This window comes from Oncorhynchus gorbuscha, linkage group LG08 (genome assembly GCF_021184085.1).
Source record: "Oncorhynchus gorbuscha isolate QuinsamMale2020 ecotype Even-year linkage group LG08, OgorEven_v1.0, whole genome shotgun sequence".
NCBI classification, from domain to species: Eukaryota; Metazoa; Chordata; class Actinopteri; order Salmoniformes; family Salmonidae; genus Oncorhynchus; species Oncorhynchus gorbuscha.
The window spans coordinates 31,447,519-31,473,013 of record NC_060180.1 but is presented as its reverse complement, the minus strand read 5'-3'; the positions used below and the strand labels follow the sequence as shown (position 1 = coordinate 31,473,013).

General features: G+C 40.5%; 1 protein-coding gene across 4 annotated transcripts in view; it reads right to left on the bottom strand.

The window, feature by feature from the left end:
* The window catches only part of LOC124041499 (arginyl-tRNA--protein transferase 1), a 190,815-nt gene extending 173,760 nt beyond the window's left edge, over positions 1-17,055 (bottom strand). For 2 of the 4 annotated variants that reach the window (XM_046359165.1, XM_046359166.1), the window contains exons 1-2: positions 16,826-17,053; positions 7-70 (exon numbers count right to left, since the gene is read on the bottom strand). In XM_046359165.1, coding sequence (XP_046215121.1) covers positions 7-70; positions 16,826-16,925 — 164 coding nt within the window. In that variant the 5' untranslated portion in view covers positions 16,926-17,053. Of the gene's footprint in view, positions 1-6; positions 71-16,825 lie in introns of all 4 variants that reach the window. The other 2 variants (XM_046359163.1, XM_046359164.1) reach the window with 2 other exon arrangements.
* Positions 17,056-25,495: the final 8,440 nt, after the last annotated feature.

Below are 25,495 nucleotides of genomic sequence, written 5' to 3'. Positions count from 1 at the left end.
ACTTACCGTCTCCATCCTCTGTCTATGAGATCCTGGTAGTCTTGTACTGTCATGGCATGGGACCACATCCCTGCATAAAACACAGGCAGGATGAGTGGACATGAAATGGGGTAAATCCACAATAACGGATTTACGCTTTGACTTGATAAAAATGTATTCCAAACAAAAAAGACAGATTTCAAAAAAGTTTAACCACTTTGAACAAGTCAGACAAATGTCATAAAAACACATTTACTGGAAGAACTGTGCAGATGCAAAGTTTGGTAACAGAATTAGGGTAATAAAAAAAACTTCCAAACAGATCTGCACCGAATTAAGATTCAAAGATCTCTGCAGAAAGAATGTGGTCTGAGCTATAACATGACACCTTGAGTTTGAAAAAACATTTATTTTTTTCACCTACAGTTATTGAACTACAGTTGGTGAAGTGGATTTTCGGTCACGGAATCACTTGGAATAATGTTTATTACGCTTTCAAATAATCCTGCATGATTGAACAGTAATTCATCCTAAAGGAATTGTTATTTCTTGCCCACCCACCCACTTAATGTCACCGCTCACCCAATTTCCCAACCCTCCCATATGGACAGGGAAAGAGCAGACAAATCCAGAGCAGACAAATCCAAAGCAAGTCAAACACAAGAAACGTAGGAAAAACAAAATAATTGTAATAGACACCAATGAAGAAAATAAGTACAATTATTCAACCATTGATATTAAACTACACACACTTATACATTAGTGGTACAGTTCAATTAATTCATTTATCAATCATTCTTTTCCTACGTCTACTGAACAAAAAATAAAACGCAACATGAAATTTAAAATCCTTTACAGACATACAGTTCATAAAGAAATCAGTCAATTGAAATAAATTCATTACACCCTATATCTATGGGTTTCATATGACTGGGAATACAGATATGCATCAGTTGGTCACAGATACCTTAAAAAAGGTAGTGGCGTGGATCAGAAAACCAGTCAGGAATCTGTTGTGACCACCATCTGCCTCATGCAACATGACATCTCGTTCACATAGAGTTGATCAGGCTGTTCATTGTGGCCTGTGGAATGTTGTCCCAGTCTTCAATAGCTGTGCTTAGTTGCTGGATATTAGCTGGAACCCGAACACGCAGTCGTACACCTCGATCCAGAACATCCCAAAACGCACTCAATAGGTGACATGTCTTGTGAGTATTACATTACATTGCATTGCATTCCACGAGGAAATTGAGTGGCAGGCTGACCACTTGTTACACGAGCGCAGCAAGGTGCCTAGGTAAATTGCTAGCTAGCATTAAACTTATCTTTAAAAAAAACAATCAATCTTCACATAAATACTGGCCAACCTAGTAATATCAACCATGTGTAGTTATCGAGCTTGACCTGCGTTGCATATAATCAATGTGGTGCCTGTTAATTAATCAATCATTGAATCACAGCCTAATTCGCCAAACGGGGGATGATTTAACAAAAGCAATATCGTTGCACAAATGTACCTAACCATGAACATCAATGCCTTTCTTAAAAGCAATACACAGGTATATATTTTTTTTGTAATCTGCATATATTTAGTTAAAAGAAATTCATGATAGCAGGCAATATTAACTAGGGAAATTGTGTCACTTCTCTTAAGCAGAGTATATGCAACCGTTTGGGCCGCCTGGCTCGTTGCAAACTAATTTGTCAGAATTTTACATAATTATGACATAACATTGAAGGATGCGCAATGGAACAGCAATATTTAGACTTAGGGTTGCCACCCGTTCGATAAAAAAACAGAACGGTTCCGTATTTCATTTATAGTTTCCGGATTTGACCATATTAATGACCAAAGGCTTGCATTTGTGTTTATTATATTATAATTAAGTCTGTGATTTGATATTTGATAGAGCAGTCTGACTGAACGGTGGTAGGCAGCAGCAGGCTCGTAAGCATTCATTCAAACTTTACTGCATTTGCCAGCAGCTTTTAGCAATGCTTGATTCACAACACTGTTTATGACTTCAAGCCTATCAACTCCTGAGATTAGTATTGAAAGCCTAAAGTGCCTATTAGAACATCCAATAGTCAAAGGTGTATGAAATACAAATGGTGGAGAGAAAGTCAACGTTTCATAATTCCTATTATAAACTACAACCAAAAACTTCTTAACTGGGAATATTGAACAACCAGTTTCTGAGCAAGGAACTTAAACGTAAATCTTTTTTTACATGGCACATATTGCACTTTTAATTTCTCCTCCGACACGGTGTCTGCCGTATTTAAACCAAATTGAGCATGTTTCATTATTTATTTGAGACTAAATAGATTTTATTTATGTATTATATTAAGTTAAAATAAAAAAGTTGAGTATTATTGTAATTATTACACATACATGCTCGGCCGATTAATTGCCATCGGCTTTTTTTTGGTCCTCCAATAAATCGGTATTGAAAAAAAATCATAAAATCGGTCTACCTCTAGTCCAGTGGTTCTTAACCTGGGTTTGATCGAACCCCAGGGGTTCGGTGAGTCAGTCTCAGGGGTTCGGCGGAGGTCAAGACACACATCCGACTCATATGATTCGTGATGACACGCCCCGCTTGGCCATCATTGGCTGCAGGTGATCACGCTACATCGCTTGGCCTATCTGTGCTGCAGGGAATTTGGTGCGCTCAGTCGTCGACTTGTGACTATCGTGATGGTACGTCTTGTGATTTCTTTCTTAATATTTTAATCCCTTCATACTTACTATGTCGAGCAAAAAAAGAAAATGGTCGGAGGAATATGTACAATATGGATTCACATGTATAACGGAACGTGATGGGAGTCAGCGTCCTAACTGTATGATTTGCATTGCCAAGTTGAGCAATTCTAGTCTAGCACCGGCAAAACTAAGAGAACACTTCCTTAAGCTGCATGGAGATGGAATATACAAGAACACAACGCTCGCTAGAATTCAAGGTGAAGAGAGCCAGATTCGATGAAAAGGCTACTCTGCCTGTTCTCGGCTTTGTACCCATCAACAAACCGATCCTCACAGCATCTTACGAAGTTGCTTACCTGATCGCAAAGCAGGGAAACCACACAAATCATTGGTGAAACACTCATAAAACCAGCTGTGTTGAAGATGGAGAATATCATGCTGGGAAAAGAGGCTGAAGTTAAGTTATCCCAAATTCCTCTTTCAAATGACACCATCAGCGATAGAATAGAGGACATGAGCAAAGACATCTTGGCTCAAGTAGTTGCAGATCTGATTTCAAGCCCGGCAAAATTCAGCCTTCAACTCGACGAGACCACAGACGTTTCTAATCTAAACCAGCTTGTTGTATTTGTGCGCTATGTGAAAGACGGCGTGATAAAATATTTTTTATTTTGTAAGCCTCTTACAACAACAACTAAGGTAGCCGATGTGAAGAAACTTGTGGATGACTTCTTCAAAGACAAATCTTTCGTGGGATATGGTTTCTGCAGTTTGTTCGGACAGAGCTCCAGTCATGCTGGGAAGAAAGTCTGGTTTTGGTGCGCTAGTGAAAGCCGATGCACCACACATCATTGTTACGCATTGTATTCTAAACAGGCATGCGTTGGCAACAAAAACCTTGCCTCAAACTGGCAGACGTATTAAAAATTGTAGTGGAATGCGTGAACTATGTGCAAACTAGTGCTTCAGTGAGCTGTGTAAAGAAATGGGCTCTGAATTCGATGTACTTCGGTACCATTCTAACGTTCGGTGGTTATCCCAGGGACAGGTGCTGAATCGTGTTTTTGCCGTAATTAGCCCTGTTTTTGCAAGAGCACCAACATTGTCATGCAGTTTGCTTCAAAAATTCTGAGTTCATTCTCATTTTAGCGTACATGGCTGATATCTTCGCAGCTCTCAATCATCTCAATCAAAAGATGCAGGGCGGTGGTGTCAACATGATCGAAGCGGAGGAAAACCTGAAGGCTTTATAAAAAAGCTACCGTTATGGAAACGACGAACAGAGAACGATAACTTCTCAAACTTTCCCCTGCTGGACAACTGTGTAAGTAAGATCGTAGATGTATCTGGAATCGGAGACATTTCTGTACCCGCGGAACTGAAACAAGCAATTTCCACGCACTTAGATGAGCTTGCAAAGTCTCTCGACGGATACTTCCCTACAAGAGAGTCCTTTTTGAGGATGCTGGACATTAAAACAAAGAAAAGGAACAGACTTTGTTGCGAAAATGACATTAGAGTGGCACTTGCCAAGGTGAAGCTGTGCATTTCTGAACTGGTCTCTGAAAGGCAACAGCAGAAGTCACACTGATTTGCAGTAAATATTCATTATCATGTTTTTGTTTTTGTGTGAAAATCATGTTTTGATGATTTTGTTCTTTGAACACAGTGATGTTGATGCACGGTTCATTTTGTGCACCAGTAAAATATATACCTATGTTTGAATTTGAAAAAAATCATATTTAATTTTTCCAGTTAAGAAGGGTTCGGTGAATGCGCATATGAAACTGGCGGGGCTCAGTACCTCCAACAAGGTTAAGAACCACTGCTCTAGGAAAAGGTCATCAAGAGAGATGGGAGGAACTGGGACCAGCTGCTGCCCCACCTGATGTTTTCAGTGCGTGAGGTTTTGTGCACCAGTAAAATATATACCCATGTTTGAATTTGAAAAAAATCATATTTAATTTTTCCAGTTAAGAAGGGTTCGGTGAATGCGCATATGAAACTGGCGGGGTTCAGTACCTCCAACAAGGTTAAGAACCACTGCTCTAGTCATATAAAAGGTCCCGCAGTTGACAGTGCATGTTAGAGCAAAAACCAAGCCATGAGGTCAAAGGACTTGCCCGTAGAACTCAGATCTGGGGAAGGGTACCAGAACACAGTGGCATCCATGATTCTTAAATGGAAGAAGTTAGAAACCACCCAGGCTCTTCCTAGAGCTGGCCGCCTGAGAAAATCTGGGGAGAAGGGTCTTTGTGGAAACACACCAAGACAGTCATGAAGATGGCACAACACCACCCTTTCCCCCTAAGAGTGTAAAGACTTGGCATGGGTCCGCAGATCCTCAAAAAGTACTACAGGTGCACCGTCGAGAGCATCCTGGTTGGTTGCATCACCGCCTGGTATGCCAACTGTTCAGCATCCGACGGTAAGGCGCTATAGAAGGTAGTACGTACGGCCCAGTACATCACTGGGGCCAAGCTTCCTGCCATCCAGGACCTATACACTAGGCGGTGTCAGTCGAAGGCACTAAAAATTGTCCAACTCCAGCCACCCTAGTGGCTGTAGCTGTACCAGAGAGCTAAGTCTAGGTCCAAAAGGCTCCTTAACAGCTTCTACCCCCAAGCCATAAGACTGCTAAACAATTAATCAAAATGACCACCCGGACCTACCCCTCCATTCGTTTTTCCACTGCCTCTACGCAGTCACTTTAACCCTACCAACATGTGTAAATTACCTCGACCTGTTCATAGCCTCTGTTTTTTTATTATTATTATTTTTATTATTATTTTTACTTCATTTAGTAAATATTTTATTAACTGCTTTGTAGTATTTCATGATAAAGTCTACACCTGTTGTATTTGGCACGTCACAATTAACATTTGATTTGGGTTACAGGTTATGGCCTAATGCTTGTAGTTAGTTAAAGGGGAAATTATATTTTATATGGTGTCAAAAAAATAAATAAAAGGCAGCAGAAGTGACCTCATCATATTCGTTTTCATAATTTATTAAAATGCTGCTGAAAAAAATCGTAAAGGAAACACTGCAACTGAGAGCTGGAAGGACAAGGCTAGATTATCCTGGGTAGTCATAGCGCTACTGTCATCATGGAAAGCATCACCTACACAACAGGCACACGATCACCAACACTATTCAGGTGTGACAGTAAGAAAAGGCTTTCTATGAAAGAGATGTGGAGAGGCGGAGGACTTGAGTGTTTTGCACATAGGCTGTGTATTGTGTCGCAGTCAGATATCAATCACGGCTGATTAGGCCTATTCAAGAAGAACAAGGCTGATTAAAACCATTTCTAGGTGCAGCAACAGTTTGAGACAAATGGTGCATACCATCGCAAAACATAATATTTTCCACATTAATGAATATACAATTATGAAACTGAATACCTTAGGCCTAGTCTTGAAATGTTCAGAGTATATTGATGGGAGTTACTGCTTTCAAATGAAAATTGGCAAAATTGGAGTTGAGATTGTATCAGAAAGCAACGATATAGTAGTCTAGGACCAGCTGCCATTTAGAGCAGGTAGGCTATTACTGTAGTTATGTCCTTTCAGTCAGTGAAGCAACGAGTGTTATGGTGGCGTTAGCGCCTGGCCTGTAACCCCAGTTCCTGAGGCATGTCCCATCTCCTCCACACTGACCTCCCTGTGGAATTACCCCAGGCCGCAGATTTCTTTCCTCCCCACACCCTGGCCCAGCCCAGGCTGAGATTACATAACTGGCCTACAGATTACCCAGCTTCATGAGAAATGCTGTGTTGAGAGAATGCCAAGAGTGTATAAAGCTGTCATCAAGGCGGTGGATACTTTGAAGAATCTAAAATAAATATATATGTCTAATTTGTTTAACAGTTTTTGGGTTACTACAAAGGATTCCATGTGTTATTTCTTAGTTTGGTTGTCTTCACTATTATACACTGCTCAAAAAAAATAAAGGGAACACTAAAACAACACAATGTAACTCCAAGTCAATCACACTTCTGTGAAATCAAACTGTCCACTTAGGAAGCAACACTGATTGACAATACATTTTACATGCTGTTGTGCAAAATGGAATAGACAAACTGGTGGAAATTATAGGCAATTAGCAAGACACCCCCAATAAAGGAGTGGTTCTGAAGGTGGTGACCACAGACCACTTCTCAGTTCCTATGCATCCTGGCTGATGTTTTGGTCACTTTTGAATGCTGGCGGTGCTGCAACCCACACAAGTGGCTCAGGTAGTGCAGCTCATCCATGATGGCACATCAATGCGAGCTGTGGCAAGAAGGTTTGCCGTGTCTGTCAGCGTAGTGTCCAGAGCATGGAGGCACTACCAGGAGACAGGACAGTACATCAGGAGACGTGGAGGAGGCCAACAACCCAGCAGCAGGACCGCTACCTCCGCCTTTGTGCAAGGAGGAGCAGGAGTAGCACTGCCAGAGCCCTGCAAAATGACCTCCAGCAGGCCACAAATGTGCATGTGTCTGCTCAAACAGTCAGAAAATGACTCCATGAGGGTGGTAATGAGGGCCTGATGTCCACAGGTGGGGTTTGTGCTTACAGCCCAACACCGTGCAGGACGTTTGGCATTTGCCAGAGAACACCAAGATGGGCAAATTCGCCACTGGTGCCCTGTGCTCTTCACAGATGAAAGCAGGTTCACACTGAGCACGTGACAGAGTCTGTAGATGCCGTGGAGAACGTTCTGCTGCCTGAAACATCCTCCAGCATGACTGGTTTGGCAGTGGGTCAGTCATGGGGTGGCATTTCTTTGGGGGGCCGCACAGCCCTCCATGTTCTCGCCAGAGGTAGCCTGACTGCCATTAGGTACCGAGATGAGATCCTCAGACCCCTTGTGAGACCATATTATGGTGCGGTTGACCCTGGGTTCCTCCTAATGCAAGACAATGCTAGACCTCATGTGGCTGGAGTGTGTAAACAGTTACTGCAAGAGGAAGGCATTGATGCTATGGACTGGCCTGCCCGTTCCCCAGACCTGAATCCAATTGTGCACATCTGGGACATCATGTCTCGCTCCATCCACCAATGCCACGTTGCAACACAGACTGTCCAGGAGTTGGCAGATGCTTTAGTCCAGGTCTGGGAGGAGATCCCTCAGGAGACCATTCGCCACCTCATCAGGAGCATGCCCAGGCGTTGTAGGGAGGTCATACAGGCACGTGGAGGCCACACACTACTGAGCATCATTTTGACTTGTTTTCAGGACATTGTGGATAATGTGGTTTTCCACTTTAAATTTTGAGTGTGACTCCAAATCCAGACCTCCATGAGTTGATAAATTTGTGTGATTTTGTCAGCACATTCAACAACTAAGTATTTAATAAAAATATTTCATTCATTCAGATCTAGGGTGTGTTATTTAAGTGTTCCCTCTATTTTTTGAGCAGTGTACTATACTACAATGTAAAAAATAAAGAAAAACCCTGGAAATGGTATAAGTGTCCAAACCTTTGACTGGTACTGTAAACACACACAAACACACACACACAGCACAAAAAAGTATTCAAACCCCTTGACTTTAATGTTATTACGTGACAGACTTCGATTAAAATGTACACCATACCACATAATGACAAAGCAAAAAAACAGTTTAGATGTTTTTCCAAATTAATAAAATAAAAATTTAATCTCACATTTACATAAGTATTCAGACCCTTTACGCAGTACTTTGTTGAAGCATCTTTGGCCTTAATTACAGCCTCGAGTCTTCTTGGTTATGATGCTACAAGCTTAGCACACCTGTATTTGGGGAATTTCTCCCATTCTTCTCTGCAGATCCTCTCAAGCTCTATCAGGTTTGAAGCGTTGCTGCAAAGCTACTTTCAGGTCTCTCCAGAGATCTGTTTCTTACATTTCAAACAATTATACAAAGTTTTTTTTTTTCGCTTTGTCATTATGGATTATCTACATTAGATTGGCGGAAAAAAATGAAATCTATTTTAGAATAAGGCTGTAACATAACAAAAGGTGAAAAAAGTCAAGGGGCCTGAATGCTTTACCGAATGCACTGTATGTTACGCCAAATCATAAAGACATGCTCACTGCAAATGATATGCTCACAAAGATTAAACAATACTGGTTAACTGGTCTACCCTATCACACTCTTTTTGGCAGAATTAATGTCATCAGGATGAATATCCTTCCTCTGCTAAATTAGCTATTCCAAAAGATCCTCTGCCATCTCAGTTCTTTTTTAGAAAAAGAATGCCTCTCTCTAAATATATATGGAGCAAAAAGAAAACCAAATCAACAAATTAATTAAGCCTAAGGGTTTAGGAGGGCTCTTTGCCAAATCTGCAACTATATTAATGGTCTTCTCAGATCATGGATATGATTAGTTGGTGCCTAAAAGACATCACTCAATTTGGGTTGGGATGGGATGAAATCAAGAGCATGGCATCCAAGAGCAAGCGCTTCCTAAGCATTTAAGAATAGCTTTGAAAAGAGCCAGGCTTCATCTATTTTACAGTACATAACACACTCTTAGTTTGGAAAGATGATTCCAGACCATATCACTCTGATCACCGATTGCACTTAATCCAGAATCCCCCCCCCCCCCCGAATAACAAGTATTGGACTTCTGGACTGGGTATTTAAAAAATGTTTATGTAACTAGACAAGTCAGATATTTACAATGATGCCCAAACGACACCAGGCCAATTGTGTGCCGCACTATGGGACTCCCAATCAGAGCCGGATGTGATACAGCCTGGATACGGACCAGGGACTTTAGTGACGCCTCTTACACAGAGATGCAGTGCCTTAGACCGCTGCGCCACTCAGGTATTGCTGACCTTAAGCCTTCATTTACTCAAGTCACTTAAATCATTCCAACATAAAAACAGAGTTTGGTTTAGCCAACAAATATGTTTAAAGTACCTACAATTTAGACACTTCATGGAGGGTCGAAGTTAAAAAATATATATATTTACGAATGCTACTGTTTGGAGAGGTTAAATCTCCGACTTACAGTTGAAGTCGGAAGTTTACATACACTTAGGTTGGAGTCATTAAAACTTAAAAATCATTCCACAAATTTCTTGTTAAACTATAGTTTTAGCAAGTCAGTGAGAACATCTACTTTGAGCATGACAAGTCATTTTTCCAACAATTGTTTACAGACGGATTATTTCACTGTATTGCAAGTCCAGTGGGTCAGAAGTTACAATACACTAAGTTGACTGTGCCTTTAACTTCTTCGATATAGGGGGCGCTCTTTTAATTTTTGGATTAAAAAACGTTTGTTTTAAACAAGATATTTTGTCACGAAAAGATGCTCGACTATGCATATAATTGACAGCTTTGGAAAGAAAACACTGACGTTTCCAAAACTGCAAAGATAATGTCTGTGAGTGCTATAAAAAAACAAGTCCTATAGCAACATAACCTGAAAGGCCACTCAGCAAAGAAAGACACTGCTCAAAAACCACCATAAAAAAAAGCCAGACTACAGTTTGCAACTGCACATGGGGACAAAGATCATACTTTTTGGAGAAATGTCCTCTGGTCTGATGAAACAAAAATAGAACTGTTTGGCAATAATGACCATCATTATGTTTGGAGGAAAAAGGGGAGGCTTGCAAGCTGAAGAACACCATCCCAACTGTGAAGCACAGGGGTGGCAGCATCATGTTATGGGGGTGCTTTGCTGCAGGAGGGTCTGGTACACTTCACAAAATAGATGGCTTCATGGTTGGAATGAAAAGTATGTGGATATATTGAAGCAACATCTCAAGACATCAGCTGGAAGTTAAAGCTTGGTCACAAATGGGTCTTCCAAATGAACAATGACCCCAAGCATACTTCCAAAGTGGTGGCAAAATGGCTTAAGGACAACAAAGTCATGGTATTAGATTGGCCATCACAAAGCCCTGACCGCAATCCTATAGAAAATGTGTGGCCAGAACTGAAAAAGCATGTGCGAGCAAGGAGGCCTACAAACCTGACTCAGTTACACCAGCTCTGTCAGCTGGAATGGGCCAAAATTCACCCAACTTATTGTGGGAAGCTTGCGGAAGGCTACCCAAAACGTTTGACCCAGGTTAAACCATTTAAAAGGCAACACTACCAAATACTAATTGAGTGTATGTAAAATGCTGACCTACTGGGAATGTGATTAAATAAATAGAAGCTAAAATAAATTCTCTACTATTATTCTGACATTTCACATTCTTAAATTGAACTGGTGATCCTAACTGACCGAAGACAGGGAATTTTTTCTAGGATTAAAATGTCAGGAATTGTGAAAAAAATGTCGTTTAAATGTATTTGTCTAAGGTGTATGTAAACTTCCAACTTCAACTGTATATCCTATTTTATTGAACAGAAGTGCCTCATCCTATGATGCGTTGAGACATTGGACATGCATTAGATGAGGAAGAGTGGGCTTCTATCTGCGAAAGGGTCTTCCCCAAATGCACCTCCATAACCATACAACTAAATAAAACCTACTTTACAACTGTCCGCCTTCACATAAAGTTTTCTAATGTATCACATGTATGTTTTAAATGTAAACAGGATACTGGCACCTTCATGTACGTTATTTGGTACTGTAGCAGAATCCAGTCTTATTGGAATTCACTTTTTCAACAAATTTGTGTTTGTAACGTTGTGTTTTATCCCGTCTGTTCAATACCCTTGTTTACTTCGCCAAAAAATGTATATTGTTATTATGGTACACACTTGAAGTACCTTCTGAGAGAATGTGGCTCTCAAGCCATTCTACCCCTAGAGAAACTTACCTTTGATTTATACCAGAAGTCTGACACATTTTGGAAAATCTGGTCTCCATTGTGGTCCCATGTAGAAAACCTCCCATAAAATGCTACATGTTATAATTGTGATTTTTGTATAATGTTTTGCCCTAACCTTATTCCATGTATTGTACTTGTTTGGTTGTTAATTTGATTGCTTTTCTGATTTGTGACCAAGCTGCTTGATGCTACTTACACAAACATACACAAATGCTTGTCTTGCTTTGGCTGTAAAGCATAATTTCAAATTCTGAGATAACAAGGTGATTAACAAAAGGCTAAGCTGTGTTTCAATATATTTTACTTGTGATTTCATGAATATGAATATTTTCTAGTAATATTTTTGGTCCGTTGCATTATGCTAATTAGTGTCAGCTGATGACAATTCTCCCAAATCTGGGAGGGGGAGTTCCAAAATTAACTATGAAACACGCCCTTCTCTCCACCACTACAAAAGCCTGTTGACGAAAAGTCAACCTTGTCTTCCCGATGACGTGAGGACTGCTATCCATTCGTTTAAAAGGGCACATTTCAAAGTGGAGGTGAAGATCGACACGCTAGAAGGATGAATTTTGACTATACCAGCCAGAATATAGCATGAGCTTATAGTATGGCAACTTGGTATGAACTTTGAACTCTTATTCACTAAAGAAGAAGAATAATAATCCTAGACGTCGAGTTAGTAGCAGCTGTAAACGTGGGCTAGGAAAGAACGGACAATCTCTTCAGAAAGACAGGGTACTACAACGTATCTGTTCTACAACAAGATATATTCTTCAAAGGACAAGAGAGATCTCTGCTGGGCAACCCAGCCTTCCATCTATGACAAATCTATCAAAGCACAGCTCGTAAATATTTCTTGCATTTTTCTTTTTCCAAATGGGCGGTTATTTAGAATGCATATGATTCTGTATTTACAATGGCATAGCTTCATAAGGTCTGATAGAGACCCAATCCTTTTGTTCCTCAGTCTTCCCGCACTTTCATTCAAACCCAACCCCCTTTCTTTGTGTAACCAGCAGTTATATCGGTTTCATCTGCTAGGGACGTATTCTTGTATGACATCATTAGTAATCAATGTATGAGCCATCCTGTGTATATATAATTCTGTGTGATTATTTAGGTATTTAGTAAATAAATAATTCAACCAAATTTTGTATTGTTGATTCAACTTGTTAGCCAGGGTTCGAGAAGATAACCAAGAATTTTACGATGTTCAGATGAGACTGAATAAGGTGACGATTAATAATTGACTTTTTTTCTCCTTGCATGAATAGCCTCGTTTCACTCCCAAAAATCAAATGAAACCATCTAGTGTTCAGAGGAATGTAACACAAAAATCAGATGTAACACAAAATCAAACTTGGTGCATGTCGCAAGTCACGACTTCACAGGAGAGCCGTTTGAGCGTAAAAAATATATTTATCAAAATGCGATTTTTGGCAGAAATGGCTTTTAGAACATGTGAACTTACATGTGCCTTAATATCAAACGTGTATGTCAGCTGTAAATATGAATAAAATTGTTAAATTACGAGCCTAGTTGGTTTAGCCACAGGAAAGGGAGCAACCGTCCAACTAGCAATGATTGGCTGAGATAATGAGTGGGCTGGACATGCCGAGAGGAGTTTGGATTAGTCTACCATATAGCACTCATCGGTCTATTGGAGCTGGTCAGTATGTCTAGGTAAGTGTTGAATTCGCCTTTTTTATGTATCGCGTAGTAAAACTGCATAAACCTAATATCAAGTGTATTGTTAGCTAGCTGGCTGGCTCACATTATGTGTATGCTCTCAACAAGAGTTTTGAATTCAGTAGAATTTGAGTATAATACCTAAGGAGATGGAGAAAACACCAGTCTGGAATACATAGTCAAACTAAGGCAACCATGCATGGCATCAGACAGGAGACGTGTCCGACCATGATGTGTACTGGAAAGATTCAGATATTACACGTTTTTAAATTTGACAAAGTGGTTTCATTTAAAGTGTACTGTTAGCTAGCTAACGTTAGCAGGCTGGGTCCCTAGCTAAAGTTATGTGTATGATCTTATTCTTCATATCTCAGACACATTTGCTTGACTAGTTATAGCCATAGAACCTGGTTGGTTAGCTACCTGCAGATTCATGCAGGGTAGTGTTGTCAGGAGCTGTGATTATGGTCCATTGTTTAGCTAGCTAGATGTCTCAACAAATGACTCCTAAATTTGACAAAGTATTTTTATTTAAAGTTAGTGTAACGTTATATGTTGGGATTCATCATTTACCTAGCTAGATATCTAGCAACATTTCTTAAAAGATTCTCGTCTTCGTGTGCCAGATCGCAGAATAACAATTTTTGAATGCCCCACCCCCGTTGAATGTGTCTGGTGTCAGTAAACATGTAATTCAATTGTTGCCAGCAGCACAGTTACAGTCACCAACGTTCTGGATAACATGAAAACTGCCTAATCAACTCTGCAAGGGTGAGTAAAATGGTCAGAGCAGGGAGTTCTTCCAGACACATAATGAGTAGCTAGCCAATGTTAGCCAGTTAGCTTGGGTGCTTGACTGTCATGAGGTCAGAGCTTTCGGAACAACCCTACTTATTGGCCAAAGCGATCAACCCTTAAAAAGTTGGGTGGGGCTAAGGGTTAAGAGTGTGTGAACAATGCTGAATGGGTATAGACAAAGGGCTCTCCAATAGTAGTAGCAAAACATTGAAAGACAGTTCTCTCAAAAGTCAGTTTACAAGTTGATCAACTTTCAAAGCAGAATTACTTTCCCATTGTTTCCTCAAATGCAGTCGCTAGTTTCATCCAATGTAAAAAAAGAAAAAGAAATTACAATGTTGCTACATAAGACCGAATCCAGGTGGTGAGTCACAAATAAACAATATCAAATACAGGTAGCCTAGTCAAATAATTAACATCCAATCACAACCGTGACTCTCTCACAGGAAACATTCATTCTTGAGCAGCCATTTAGAAATCGAAACATGACAATTTGAAAAATAAGCCACAGAAGTTTTTTGAGCGAGAATAAAGACAACTTTCGAGTGGTAAGATACCATTAATAAGAAGGGGCTAGAAGCGTCTTATATGGTGAGCTACAGAGTGGCTAGGACAGGCAAGCCCCATACTATTGTGGCAGACATAATTATTCCTGCTGCCACGGCTATGGCTGGGACAATGCTGGGGGGATTGCTGGGGGGATTCATGTCCTGCCTCCAGTCCACTTACCGATATCTGAACACGAGAGCCGGGTGGAAATTGCAACAAGCAGTTCTGATTAAATTCAATTTTCACAGAAGCTACTGCCAGATTTCTGGATTGGGCTGTGCTCAGAGTATCCTGCCTTGGCAAATTCGAGCTGTTATGACACTGATGCCCTTTGCAACCACGTGCCTATGTGAGAGTGGATTCTCGGCCCTCACTAGCATAAACCAAATACATGCATAGACTGTGTGTAAAATGACTTAAGACAGACTCTCACCAATACAATATTGCAGAGTTAAGTGCATCCTTTCGAGCACACCCTTCTCATTAAAGGGTGGTCAGTTATGAACAAATAAGGTTGTATATGTAAGATGGTTAAATAAAGAGCAAAAGTATGTATTATTATGCCCTGGTCCTATAAGAGCCCTTTTTGACTTCCCACTGTTGTGACAAACTCACTCATTCTTATGTTTAATAAATGTATCGTATAGTGGGTGTGTAGCAGGCTTACAAAAAACAACATTTGAGAGTGCACTGACCCTGGTGCTAGAGGGGGTACGCAGCTGGAGGTTGAATGTTTGAAGGATTCTGGGACTATAAAAATGTTTTGGCAACCACTGGTGTAGAGAATCACTGCACCATTTAACCGCTTTGAAATACAATAGTTTTGGTTATGGAAAATGTATTTTCCACTGGTGTACAAAATCAAAACGCAAAAACGAAACTTTAGAACAGGTAGCATCGAAATATCACACATGGAACTAATCTACCACTTCTTAGACTTGCTTCACATTTCTATGCGAATTTGGTTGGGGCGTCCAAACAGTTACTTATGCAGCTTTAAGCACATGGCAGCATACACATTGTTGGATTATATCATGAAGCAAACATATATATATATAAAATGGAGCATTTTCTAAATTCAACAGACCCCCTCCAACTGGACACGGTTGGTCAAAAATATTTTGTGCTACACCAAACAGTACCTAACCTGTTCGTCCCAGTATAACAGATACCACATTTTGGGGGTTAAATCACATCATTTGGTATTACAATCTCACCTTGTGCTCCCCGTTTAGTGATCTGGCCTGCTATGCTTAGAGAAATCTCTAAAATCTCTAATTCAGAATCCTTTGTGTAACCCAAGGTGTTGTGTGCAAACACGGCACTAATGGGAAAGGGGATAAATAGTAAATTGCACAACTGAATGCACTTAACTGAAATATGTGTGTTTGTGGTGTTGGGGGGGGGCTGCTTTATTTGACATCGAATTCATCTGCGTACAGGGGCCGTTATTGTTGGGTGTTAACTGCCTTGCTCAAGTGCAAAACGGCTGATTTAATGACACAAACAGATACACATTTCCTTTAGATCCCCCTTATGGTGTCAACACAACATTCCTGTCTGTGGGGGGGAACCTTCGTTGAACCCTCCCTGATCTAAAACCACTTCCAGCTCAGAGCTCACCCACTGATTTGGCACCTAGCTAAGCCTCTCCTTCCTGACAGCATGGACAGACCATGTGATGGGGCAACTGCATGCTATACGGTACACATGAACATGAAGGGGAGGAGCAGCAAATCCTCAATCTTGTTCGGCAAATTCAGATTATAGAGAATGAACTAAAAACACATGCTCCCTAACCTAGGCATAACAATTTAGCAACCTGTATGAAACCTGTATGAAAATTGTAAACTACCTAGTTAGCTGCAGTGATAATTTTTATAACTGGGGTAGTCCCACTCTTGTAATTGTTTCTCATTTTTGGATACAGACATTGACTTCACATCGTCAGTTATGCCTAACTAACGAATAGGCTATAATGTTGAAGTGTGGTCAGCTGTCAAAGCAGCCAAGTCATTACAGTGCTACCGTTAGCTAGCAACCCAATGCTAGCTAGCAAGGTTAGCAAGGTTAGCTTGGTGTGCTTGACTACCTAACTAACGTTACCAACGTGTTTACTAAATATGTCAAATAACATGCAAAAACTCGAAAACGTTAGCTATGTATGGCTAGCAACAATTATTTGACGGCTTGCTCACTAGCAAACTGACCGATGTTGAAAAATGGCTGGCTAACGTTAGCCAGCGTCAACGACGAGGCCTTTACGAAGCGAAGGACAGTACAATAAAGTTCACCCAGCGAATTTACAAATAAAATCTTACCATGAGAGAAGTTACCCTTCTCATTTTTACAATAACCACAGCGGTAGCCGTCATCGCCCCCAAAATATTCCACTATCGTGCAGGAGCTACCTGCTGCCATATTAATTGTCTTCTTCCTGGTGATGGATTATTCGCGAACGAACGGCTCTTTAAGAATGGATCTTTTTGGTGAACGTTGGGAACCGAATCGTGAAAGAGCTGGCTCCCTGATTTGCATACTGCGGCTTTTTGAGCTCAAAACTGTTTTTCTGCAGATGAATTGCTAAATAAGTATATAAAGAGGGTGAACAATACATAGTGGGAAGAGCGCGTCAATCGGGTCCACTTTTTTTTTGTTAAAAAAAAACACAATTTGCAGGCCATCTAATAATTTGTCTAAGTACAAATTTATTTTAATGTCGATTTCACGTTTACATTAATTTTGGGCTTTACATTGAAGATCATAATTGTTTATGGTTATTGGTCGATCTTTGAGTATTTTCAACAAAGAGCCGTTTGGGAGCCAAATGGGCCGTCTCTTTTACGTAAACAGAGCGAAAGTAGCCGGATTCACAAAAATACTATATAAGGCCATCACTACTACTTCCTCTATAAATTTGTATTGGCGGATCTCAACCAACTGAAAGGTGCATACACCCCCACATTTGTCACTATGCATCTATTTCTCTCATCTAGCCTTGTTTAAGCCTACTGTTCTGGAGTGTAAATTCATTACACTTTGTGACACCAAAAGGGAAGAGATAAAGAGACAAAAAGGGAAGAAAAAATGCCCTTTCAACTGACCCTACACCTGTTAAAACCTCACCACTATTCCACCTGGCCCTATCTGCTCCTACACCAGACCTGCAGCTTGGAAAGACGGGACACTATCGTTCAACACACCTTGTAACACTTCTGCAGTAAAATCTAGTACACCAAAGTGCATTTCTGTAGCTGCCACCACATCATACACTACCAGTCCCAAAAAATTGAACACAGATTCATTTATTTGTACTATTTTCTACATTGTAGAATAATAGTTGAAGACATCAAAACTATGAAATAACACAAATGGAATCATGTAGTAACCAAAAAAATGTTGAACAAAGCAAAAAATATTTATATTGGAGATTCTTCAAATAGCCACACTTTGCCTTGATGACAGATTTGCACACGCTTGGCATTCTCTCAACCAGCTTCATGGGATAGTCACCTGGAATGCATTTAATTTAAAAGGTGTGCCTTGTTAAAAGTACATTTGTGGAATTTCTTTCCTTCTTAATGAGTTTTAGCCCATCAGTAGGGGGGATACACAAGATAGCCCTATTTGGTAAAAGACCAAGTTCATATTATGGCAAGAACAGCTCAAATTAGCAAAGATGTCATCAAGGCAAAGTGCGGCTATTTGAATTATCTCAAATATAAAATATATTTTAATTAGTTTAAAACCTTTTTGGTTACTAAATTATTCCATATGTGTTATTTCATAGTTTTGATGTCTTCACTATTATTCTACAATGTAGAAAATAGTAAAAATAAAGAACAACCTTGAATGAGTAGGTGTTCTAAAACTTTTGACCGGTAGTTTATATTTTCTGAGTTACGTTACATTTTTGCTGTACAGTTGATAAGAATGACTATGAACACTATGAAGCCAACCTTACTGGAGCACGTTATTCCTATCACTCTCTATGGGCCTCGGCCTGCACACAGGGAGCCTCTTAGGATCTCTCGCCCTGGACCCATCTTCCTCTATTACTCAAATCAAATCAGAAAAACAAATCAAATTATATCGGTCGCATACGCGTATTTAGCAGATGTTATTGCGGGAGTAGCGAAATACTCTCTTCACTACCTCCGCAAACATCACCTTTTGTACTATTTTGATCCTGGCAACATCAACCTGCAATTTCTTTCACCGGACAGTTCTGATCTACAGCAGCATGGGTACCCCTACAGATAACACACAACTTTTCCCACCGATACTACACATTCCTTTGTCTTATGCCCTCCTCACATCTAGGAATCTCCCAGCTACACACTGCTGCATAAGCTTGGCACTTAAAACACCGTAATGGGTTCGTGACAGAAGCTCTCAAGGCATAACTGACACATACTCAATTTAATTTGTCGAGTAAAGTCTCTGCATCAAACTCAACAGGACATAAAGTGGATCTTTTTCACCACCTATTGTGCGGGTGGTAAACTATATATATATATTTTTTAATCCATTATAGGAAAGTTAAATTAAAATGTACTTAAAAAACACATCCCACTACTTCAGTCGCATTCCAATTTAAGTCACATCCCGACAGGTTCAGGCGCCTGTGAGGGCTAAATATAATTTGACAGAAATTCTTGCAGTGCCTCAGCTGTCAACTCACTGAGTCACAGAAAGCATTCTGCTGCATTTCCAATGATTCCAATTATCTCTGATTTATTCTCTGTTTGTGCTGTGCAGTTTATGACCATTGTGCAGTTTATGACCACATGCTAGAAGGCCACCTTTTTAAACATGCAATATACTTTATCATACACTGGTGTACCTTTGCTTCTTAATCTCTACTCGCTCACTGCCTCCAGGTAGGAAACTTGCCATCTCTGTCTCCTTCACCCTAACAGGGCAATCCGGGAATTAGGGCACATGTTTGCCATCACAATTGCAACATCTAACCTCCACTGGCATTTGATACTGTTCCCATCTGCATAGACTTGACACATGTTCAAATCTTCAGCATTTATGGGGTTTGAAAGGGTTTGTGCAAGAAGGCTCTTACAGGGTATTTCATATAGCCCAACTTTACATGAGAAGGGAGAGACTTCATCAAAGAACAAAAGTACAAATGAAGTGAATTTTTTCACTCCATCTACAATAAGGGTCAGCAGACGTGCACCAAACACTTCACCTACTTCTTTATGCGCCACCCCAGAGAAAACCCCCTTGATAGGTGCTCTGCTTTGAAGATCCATACACAAAACATTGTGGTCCTTCTGTAGCTCAGTTGGTAGAGCATGGCGCTTGTTTCCCGGGACCACCCATACGTAGAAGATGCACACATGACCATACTAAACATATATTATTATTATTAAAACATTCCACTCATATACAATGGGGCAAAAAAGTATTTAGCCAGCCGCCAATTGTGCAAGTTCTCCCACTCATCTTTTTAGATGAAAGAGGCCTGTAATTTTCATCATAGGTACACTTCAAGTTCAAACAGGTGCCATTAATAAAGGTAACTGTAACAATCCTCTTCTTCCTCCTCCTCTGAAGAGGAGGTGTAGCAAGGATCGGACCAAAATGCGGCGTAGTTGGTGTTCATGTTCTTTAATAAAGAAAAAACTAAAAAATGAACATAATACAAAACAATAAACGTGAAAAACCGAAACAGTCCTCTCTGGTGCAACAAACACAAAGACAGGAACAATCACCCACAAAAGACCTAAAGAATATGGCTGCCTAAATATGGTTCCCAATCAGAGACAACGATAAACACCTGCCTCTGATTGAGAACCACTCTAGGCAACCATAGACTTACCTAGAGTACTACTCTAACCACAATCCCATTACTACAAACATCCCCAGACAAAACAAACCACATAAATCCCCATGTCACACGCTGGCCTAACCAAAATAATACCGAAAACACAAAATACTAAGGCCAGGGCGTGACAGTAATGAGTGGAGGACAGTGGAGCCTCTTAAAGAAGAAATCTTGCTTGTTTGTAGGTGACCAAATACTTATTTTCCACCATAATTTGCAAATAAATTCAGAAAAATCCTACAATGTGATTTTCTAGATTTTTTTTTCTCATTATGTCTGTCATAGTTGAAGTGTACCTATGATGAAAATTACAGATCTCTCTCATATTTTTAAGTGGGAGAACTTGCACAATTGGTGGCTAACTAAATACTTTTTGGCCCACTTTATATTCATTTTATGGTATTTTTGGTGTGCATTGCATTACAAGAAGACCTCTCACCACACAATAGATTATGCTACACTGCTATGTCTCCAAAATTAGCACATGTCGAGCAACAAATCGTTGTTGACGCCCGCCAACAAGCGCTCCATGATGGGCTCCCTGTCCGAAGCGTATGGCTATGTATCTTTCCTGAGAGAGAATGGCGGTACACCACTCACCTCCAGCCAGATGGGGGCACCATACATCGGAGCTCTGTTAACCATCAGGAGTCTCCAGGCCCTTTATGAGTGTCTTGTCAAGCCCCAGCCTCACCTGGTCAAGCTCTGAGAATTACAAAGAAATAATATAACAACCTGCAAGTTTGTATGAAATACACACAAAATGTTAAAATGCAATAGCTAAAGGATTTATGCATTAAAACATCCGTTCGGCTGGCTGGGGCATGGGCCTAATGAAGGGCAGATTGAGCAATGTCTGTTGTCCCCTCCAGAGATTGGACAGTTTTATCAACTGAGCTGGTGATCCTTCTTCTCTGTGCCTGGGGGCATAGTGTCCATCAACGGGGCACAGATATCATCAGCCTGAGAAAGGAGGAGAATATTGAGGGAGAGTTATTAGGTGATAAGGGGTTTCCCTAGCCATGTTTGTCAAAATATATTGTATGGGAATTAGTCACCAGACTACGTCATTGTAAGTCAAACACTTGTGCAATCAGAGAGATACAACATAACACATGCATACATTCACTGTGTTTTTCTTCTGAGCTGCCTTGTGGAGATGGTGGAAGGCTCACTTGTCTGTGGCATTCACATGGCATTGCACTTTATCAGGAGAGCTGGAGAGGAGAGACATAGAGAAGTGACAGAGGACAAAAGAGATAGGAGAGGAGTGACAGAGAGGAGAGGAGCGAGAGAGACAGACAGAGAACATTATTTGAAATCCGAATGAGAAGACTGATGACATCCACGCTAATACATATGTAGACTTCCACCAGGGCTCTTTCATCACACTGTGGGTGATGTTATTTTATGTGATGTAAGGTTTTCTGTAAGGCTTTGTAAATTAAACAATGTATACAATGCCTTCTAAAAGCCTAATGACATCCAAGCTATTACATAGGCCACACAATGTGTTTTGTAAGCATTGTCTATGTCTATGTAAAGAATATTATGTCAATCCATACAGCATGTGAAACGTATTCAAAGGCCTAATGTAATCTTTTTTCATCTTCATCCCATATGAGGCTGAGTTGTGCAGGGAGATGAGGTCTTCTTTGAGGCCTCCTTTGACCTGAGCATTGTCGTCAGCCCCGTGGTCCTGGATGTACATGTCTCTCTCCTTCACCATGTTCAAAGACATGTTACCATCACAGTTCTTCTTGGTGAGGATACACACAGACAGATGGTCATTAAAATGTATGAGAAGCATTTTACTTAAAGTTATCGCTCTATATGTTGTGGTACTGAATATAAAGAAGAGCCCATATGAGCCCATTTGGAAGAGCCCATATGAAAGGCACAGTAAGGACGACTGACCTTGAGCATCAGCAGATATCTTGGCTATTTGCCCTTGGCTGCAGCCTCAAAGAGAGGGGTGAAATTCCACAGGTCAGCTACGTTGACCAATGCTCAGTTTCTCACCAGCAGCTCAAGCGACGTCATAGTGACCGTAGGACCAGACACACAGGGACACTATTTATAACACTGAACATTTAATTTACTGTATGTATTTAGTGCAAAACAAAATGTAATAATAAAGATGTATTCAATCAATGCAGAACTAAAGCCAACTCAAAGAGAGTAGGGCCAGACTGGTAAGTAGGGTTTACAAGTCAGACAACACATACCCAAATGTAGAGTAAAATATAAAAAAGAGAATCTTTGCATTTAACCAATATGCTGTACTACTGTAAAATAGATTTTCTGCGCAGTTTGTCTGTCTCGTATCCTCTCTGCTCAGCAAAGGTGTGGGAACTTTGCTGAAGCTCTTCTGTATTCAGCTAGGCTCTAGGAGCCTAGGAGTCTCTAGGAGCTCTGGTGACAGGTGACCTGTAACACACAAGACCAATAGGATAAATAACATGTGATTAACAAGCTAGCTGTCACACTATAATGAAAAAAATTGAAAGTCCATACCTGTTTACGTGAGTAGCAAGTGGAGTGTGAAGGGTTGTCTTTCTCTAAGCAGTGGTGGCAGCGTTGCTTCAGGGGTCAGGAGACTGGAAAACACAGGAGGACCTCAGGTAAGTAGCATGTGAACATAAATGGTAAATGACACTCATGCCTATGAAGAAGTATGGAAAAAATCTTCGGTCTTTGCAGGGCTTCCTCCTGGGCGGTGTCCTGCTATTGTTTTGCTGCCTCTATCCTTATTGCAGATAAGAAAAACCAGCCAATTAGAGGCCCCAGGTGGATTCCACACTGCGTCCGATTTAGGTCCCCTGCACATAACGAAAACTACCAAAAATGTCCAATAACTACTCAGAAGGGAGAAGGGAGAGGGAACGGGCACACAGACACGGGTGGTTATCTGAGCATTTTAAAGAAATTATCAATGAATTGCCTGTCTTGGTTTGAAGCCACTTTAAAGTGGTTTCACCACTTTAAGGTACAGGCCACGAGGGGGTTGTTAGTAGACAAAGACAATGTTACTTAAGAGCATAGATGCAGTGAAGAGGTCAATGGAACACAATTGTACACACTCCCCTCTAATAGAATTAACTCAAAATCATGTTTATGACCACAAATAATAATAATTGTAGTGGCCCTGTGTTTTTAAACGTGGACATCGACTTTGCCACTTCAGCATGCTTTTGTGGCACAGTCGATGCCAAGCAGGGCTACGGACCAGAAGGTTGAGGGTTCACCAACTACCACGGACGAGCTAACTCTCTTGTTAAATTTACACTATGATCAGAGCTGACTGCAGACAATGATCAGCTCGGTGGAAATCTGATTTTCACCATTTTGATGCCATATTAATGATTATATAAAATAGATGCAACGATTGTTCCACCAACAGGTTTCTGGGCCAATGCACAACACAACCAAGAAACCAATACATTGGTTTGCATTTTCAACACCACAATAAATAGACTGTCAATCTTGACAAACAGAAAATACATCCCTCTCTACCTTGTAGGCCTACCCAGTATTGAAGGCTTGGCTTGCCAATCTCAGAATGTCATAACATTTTCGGGTGTTTTGTAACAGATGTCTCTTTTCATTCATCAAATGGCCGCTGCACAGTTTGGACTTATTTTGTGGTGGCTATTTTTCATTCATATGCCTTGACTTATTCCAAATGTTGTTGTGTTACAGCCTGAATTCAAAATGGATTAAATAGATTTTCTCTCACCATCTACAAACAATATGCCATAATGACAAAGTTAAAACATTCTTTTAGAAATGTTTTCCAATTTTTGGAAAATGAAATACAGAAATATCTCATTTACATAAGTATTCACACCACGAGCGAGTCAATACTTTGTAGAAGCACCATTGGCGGCGATTACAGCTTTGAATTGTCTTGGGCATGTCTGTATCAGCTTTGTACATCTGGATTTGGGGATTTTCTCCCATTCTTCCAAGCAGATTTTCTCAATCTCTGTTCAATTAGATAGGAAGCAGTGGTGAACAGCAATCTTCATGTTTTTCCAAAGTTTTTCAATGGGATTCAAGTCTGGGCTTTGGCTGGACCACTCAAGGACTTTCACATTCTTGTTCTGAAGCCATTCTAGTGTTTCTTCAGCTGTATGTTTGGGGTCATTGTCCTGTTGGAACGTAAATCTTTGCCCCCAGTCTAAGGTAATTTGCACTCTGAAGCAGGTTCTCATCAAGGTTTTGCCTGTATTTGGCTCCATTCATTGTTCCCTCTATCCTTACCACTCTCCCAGTCCCTGCCGCATCTCCATAGCATGATGCTGCCACCACCATGCTTCACAGTAGGGATGGTGTTAGATGGGTGATTAGCTGTGCCTGGACTTCTCCAGACATAGTGATTTGCATTCAGTCCAAAGAGTTCATCAGACCACAGAATATTTTGCATTTTAATTTCAGTCTTTTATGTGCCTATTTGCAAACTCCAGGTGTGCTGTCATGTGCCTTTTTCTCAGGAGTGGCTTCATCTGGCCTTTCTCCCATGAAGCCCAGATTAGCGAAGTGGGGTAGAGATTGTCGTCCTTCTGGCAGGTTCTCCCATCTCAGCCAGGTGACTCTGTAGTTCTGTAGTGTTCATTGGGTTCTTGGTCACCTCCCTGACCAAGGTCCTTCTTGCCCAGTTGCTCACTTTGGTCAGACGGCAAAGTCTGGGTAGTTCCATATGTTTCCCATTCATAGAGACCACTGTGCTCTTGGAAACATTCAACCCTCTAGAAATTGTTTTATACCCTTCCCTGGATATATGCCTCATCACTATCCTATCACGGAGACCTACAGACAGTTCCTTGATCTTCATGATATAGTTTATGCTCTGATATGCAGTATCAACTGTGGGACCTTATATACAGTGCATTCAGAAAGTATTCAGACGTCTTGACCCTTTCCAAATTTTGTTATATTACAGACGGATTAAATAGTTCCCCCCCTCATTAATCTACACACAATACCCCATAATGACAAAGCAAAAACAGGTTTTTATCATTTATAAATGTAATAAAAATCACATTTACATTTACATACAGTACCAATCAAAAGTTTGGACACACCTATTCATTCAAGGGTTTTACTTTGTTTTTAAAAATATTTTCTACATTGTAGAATAATA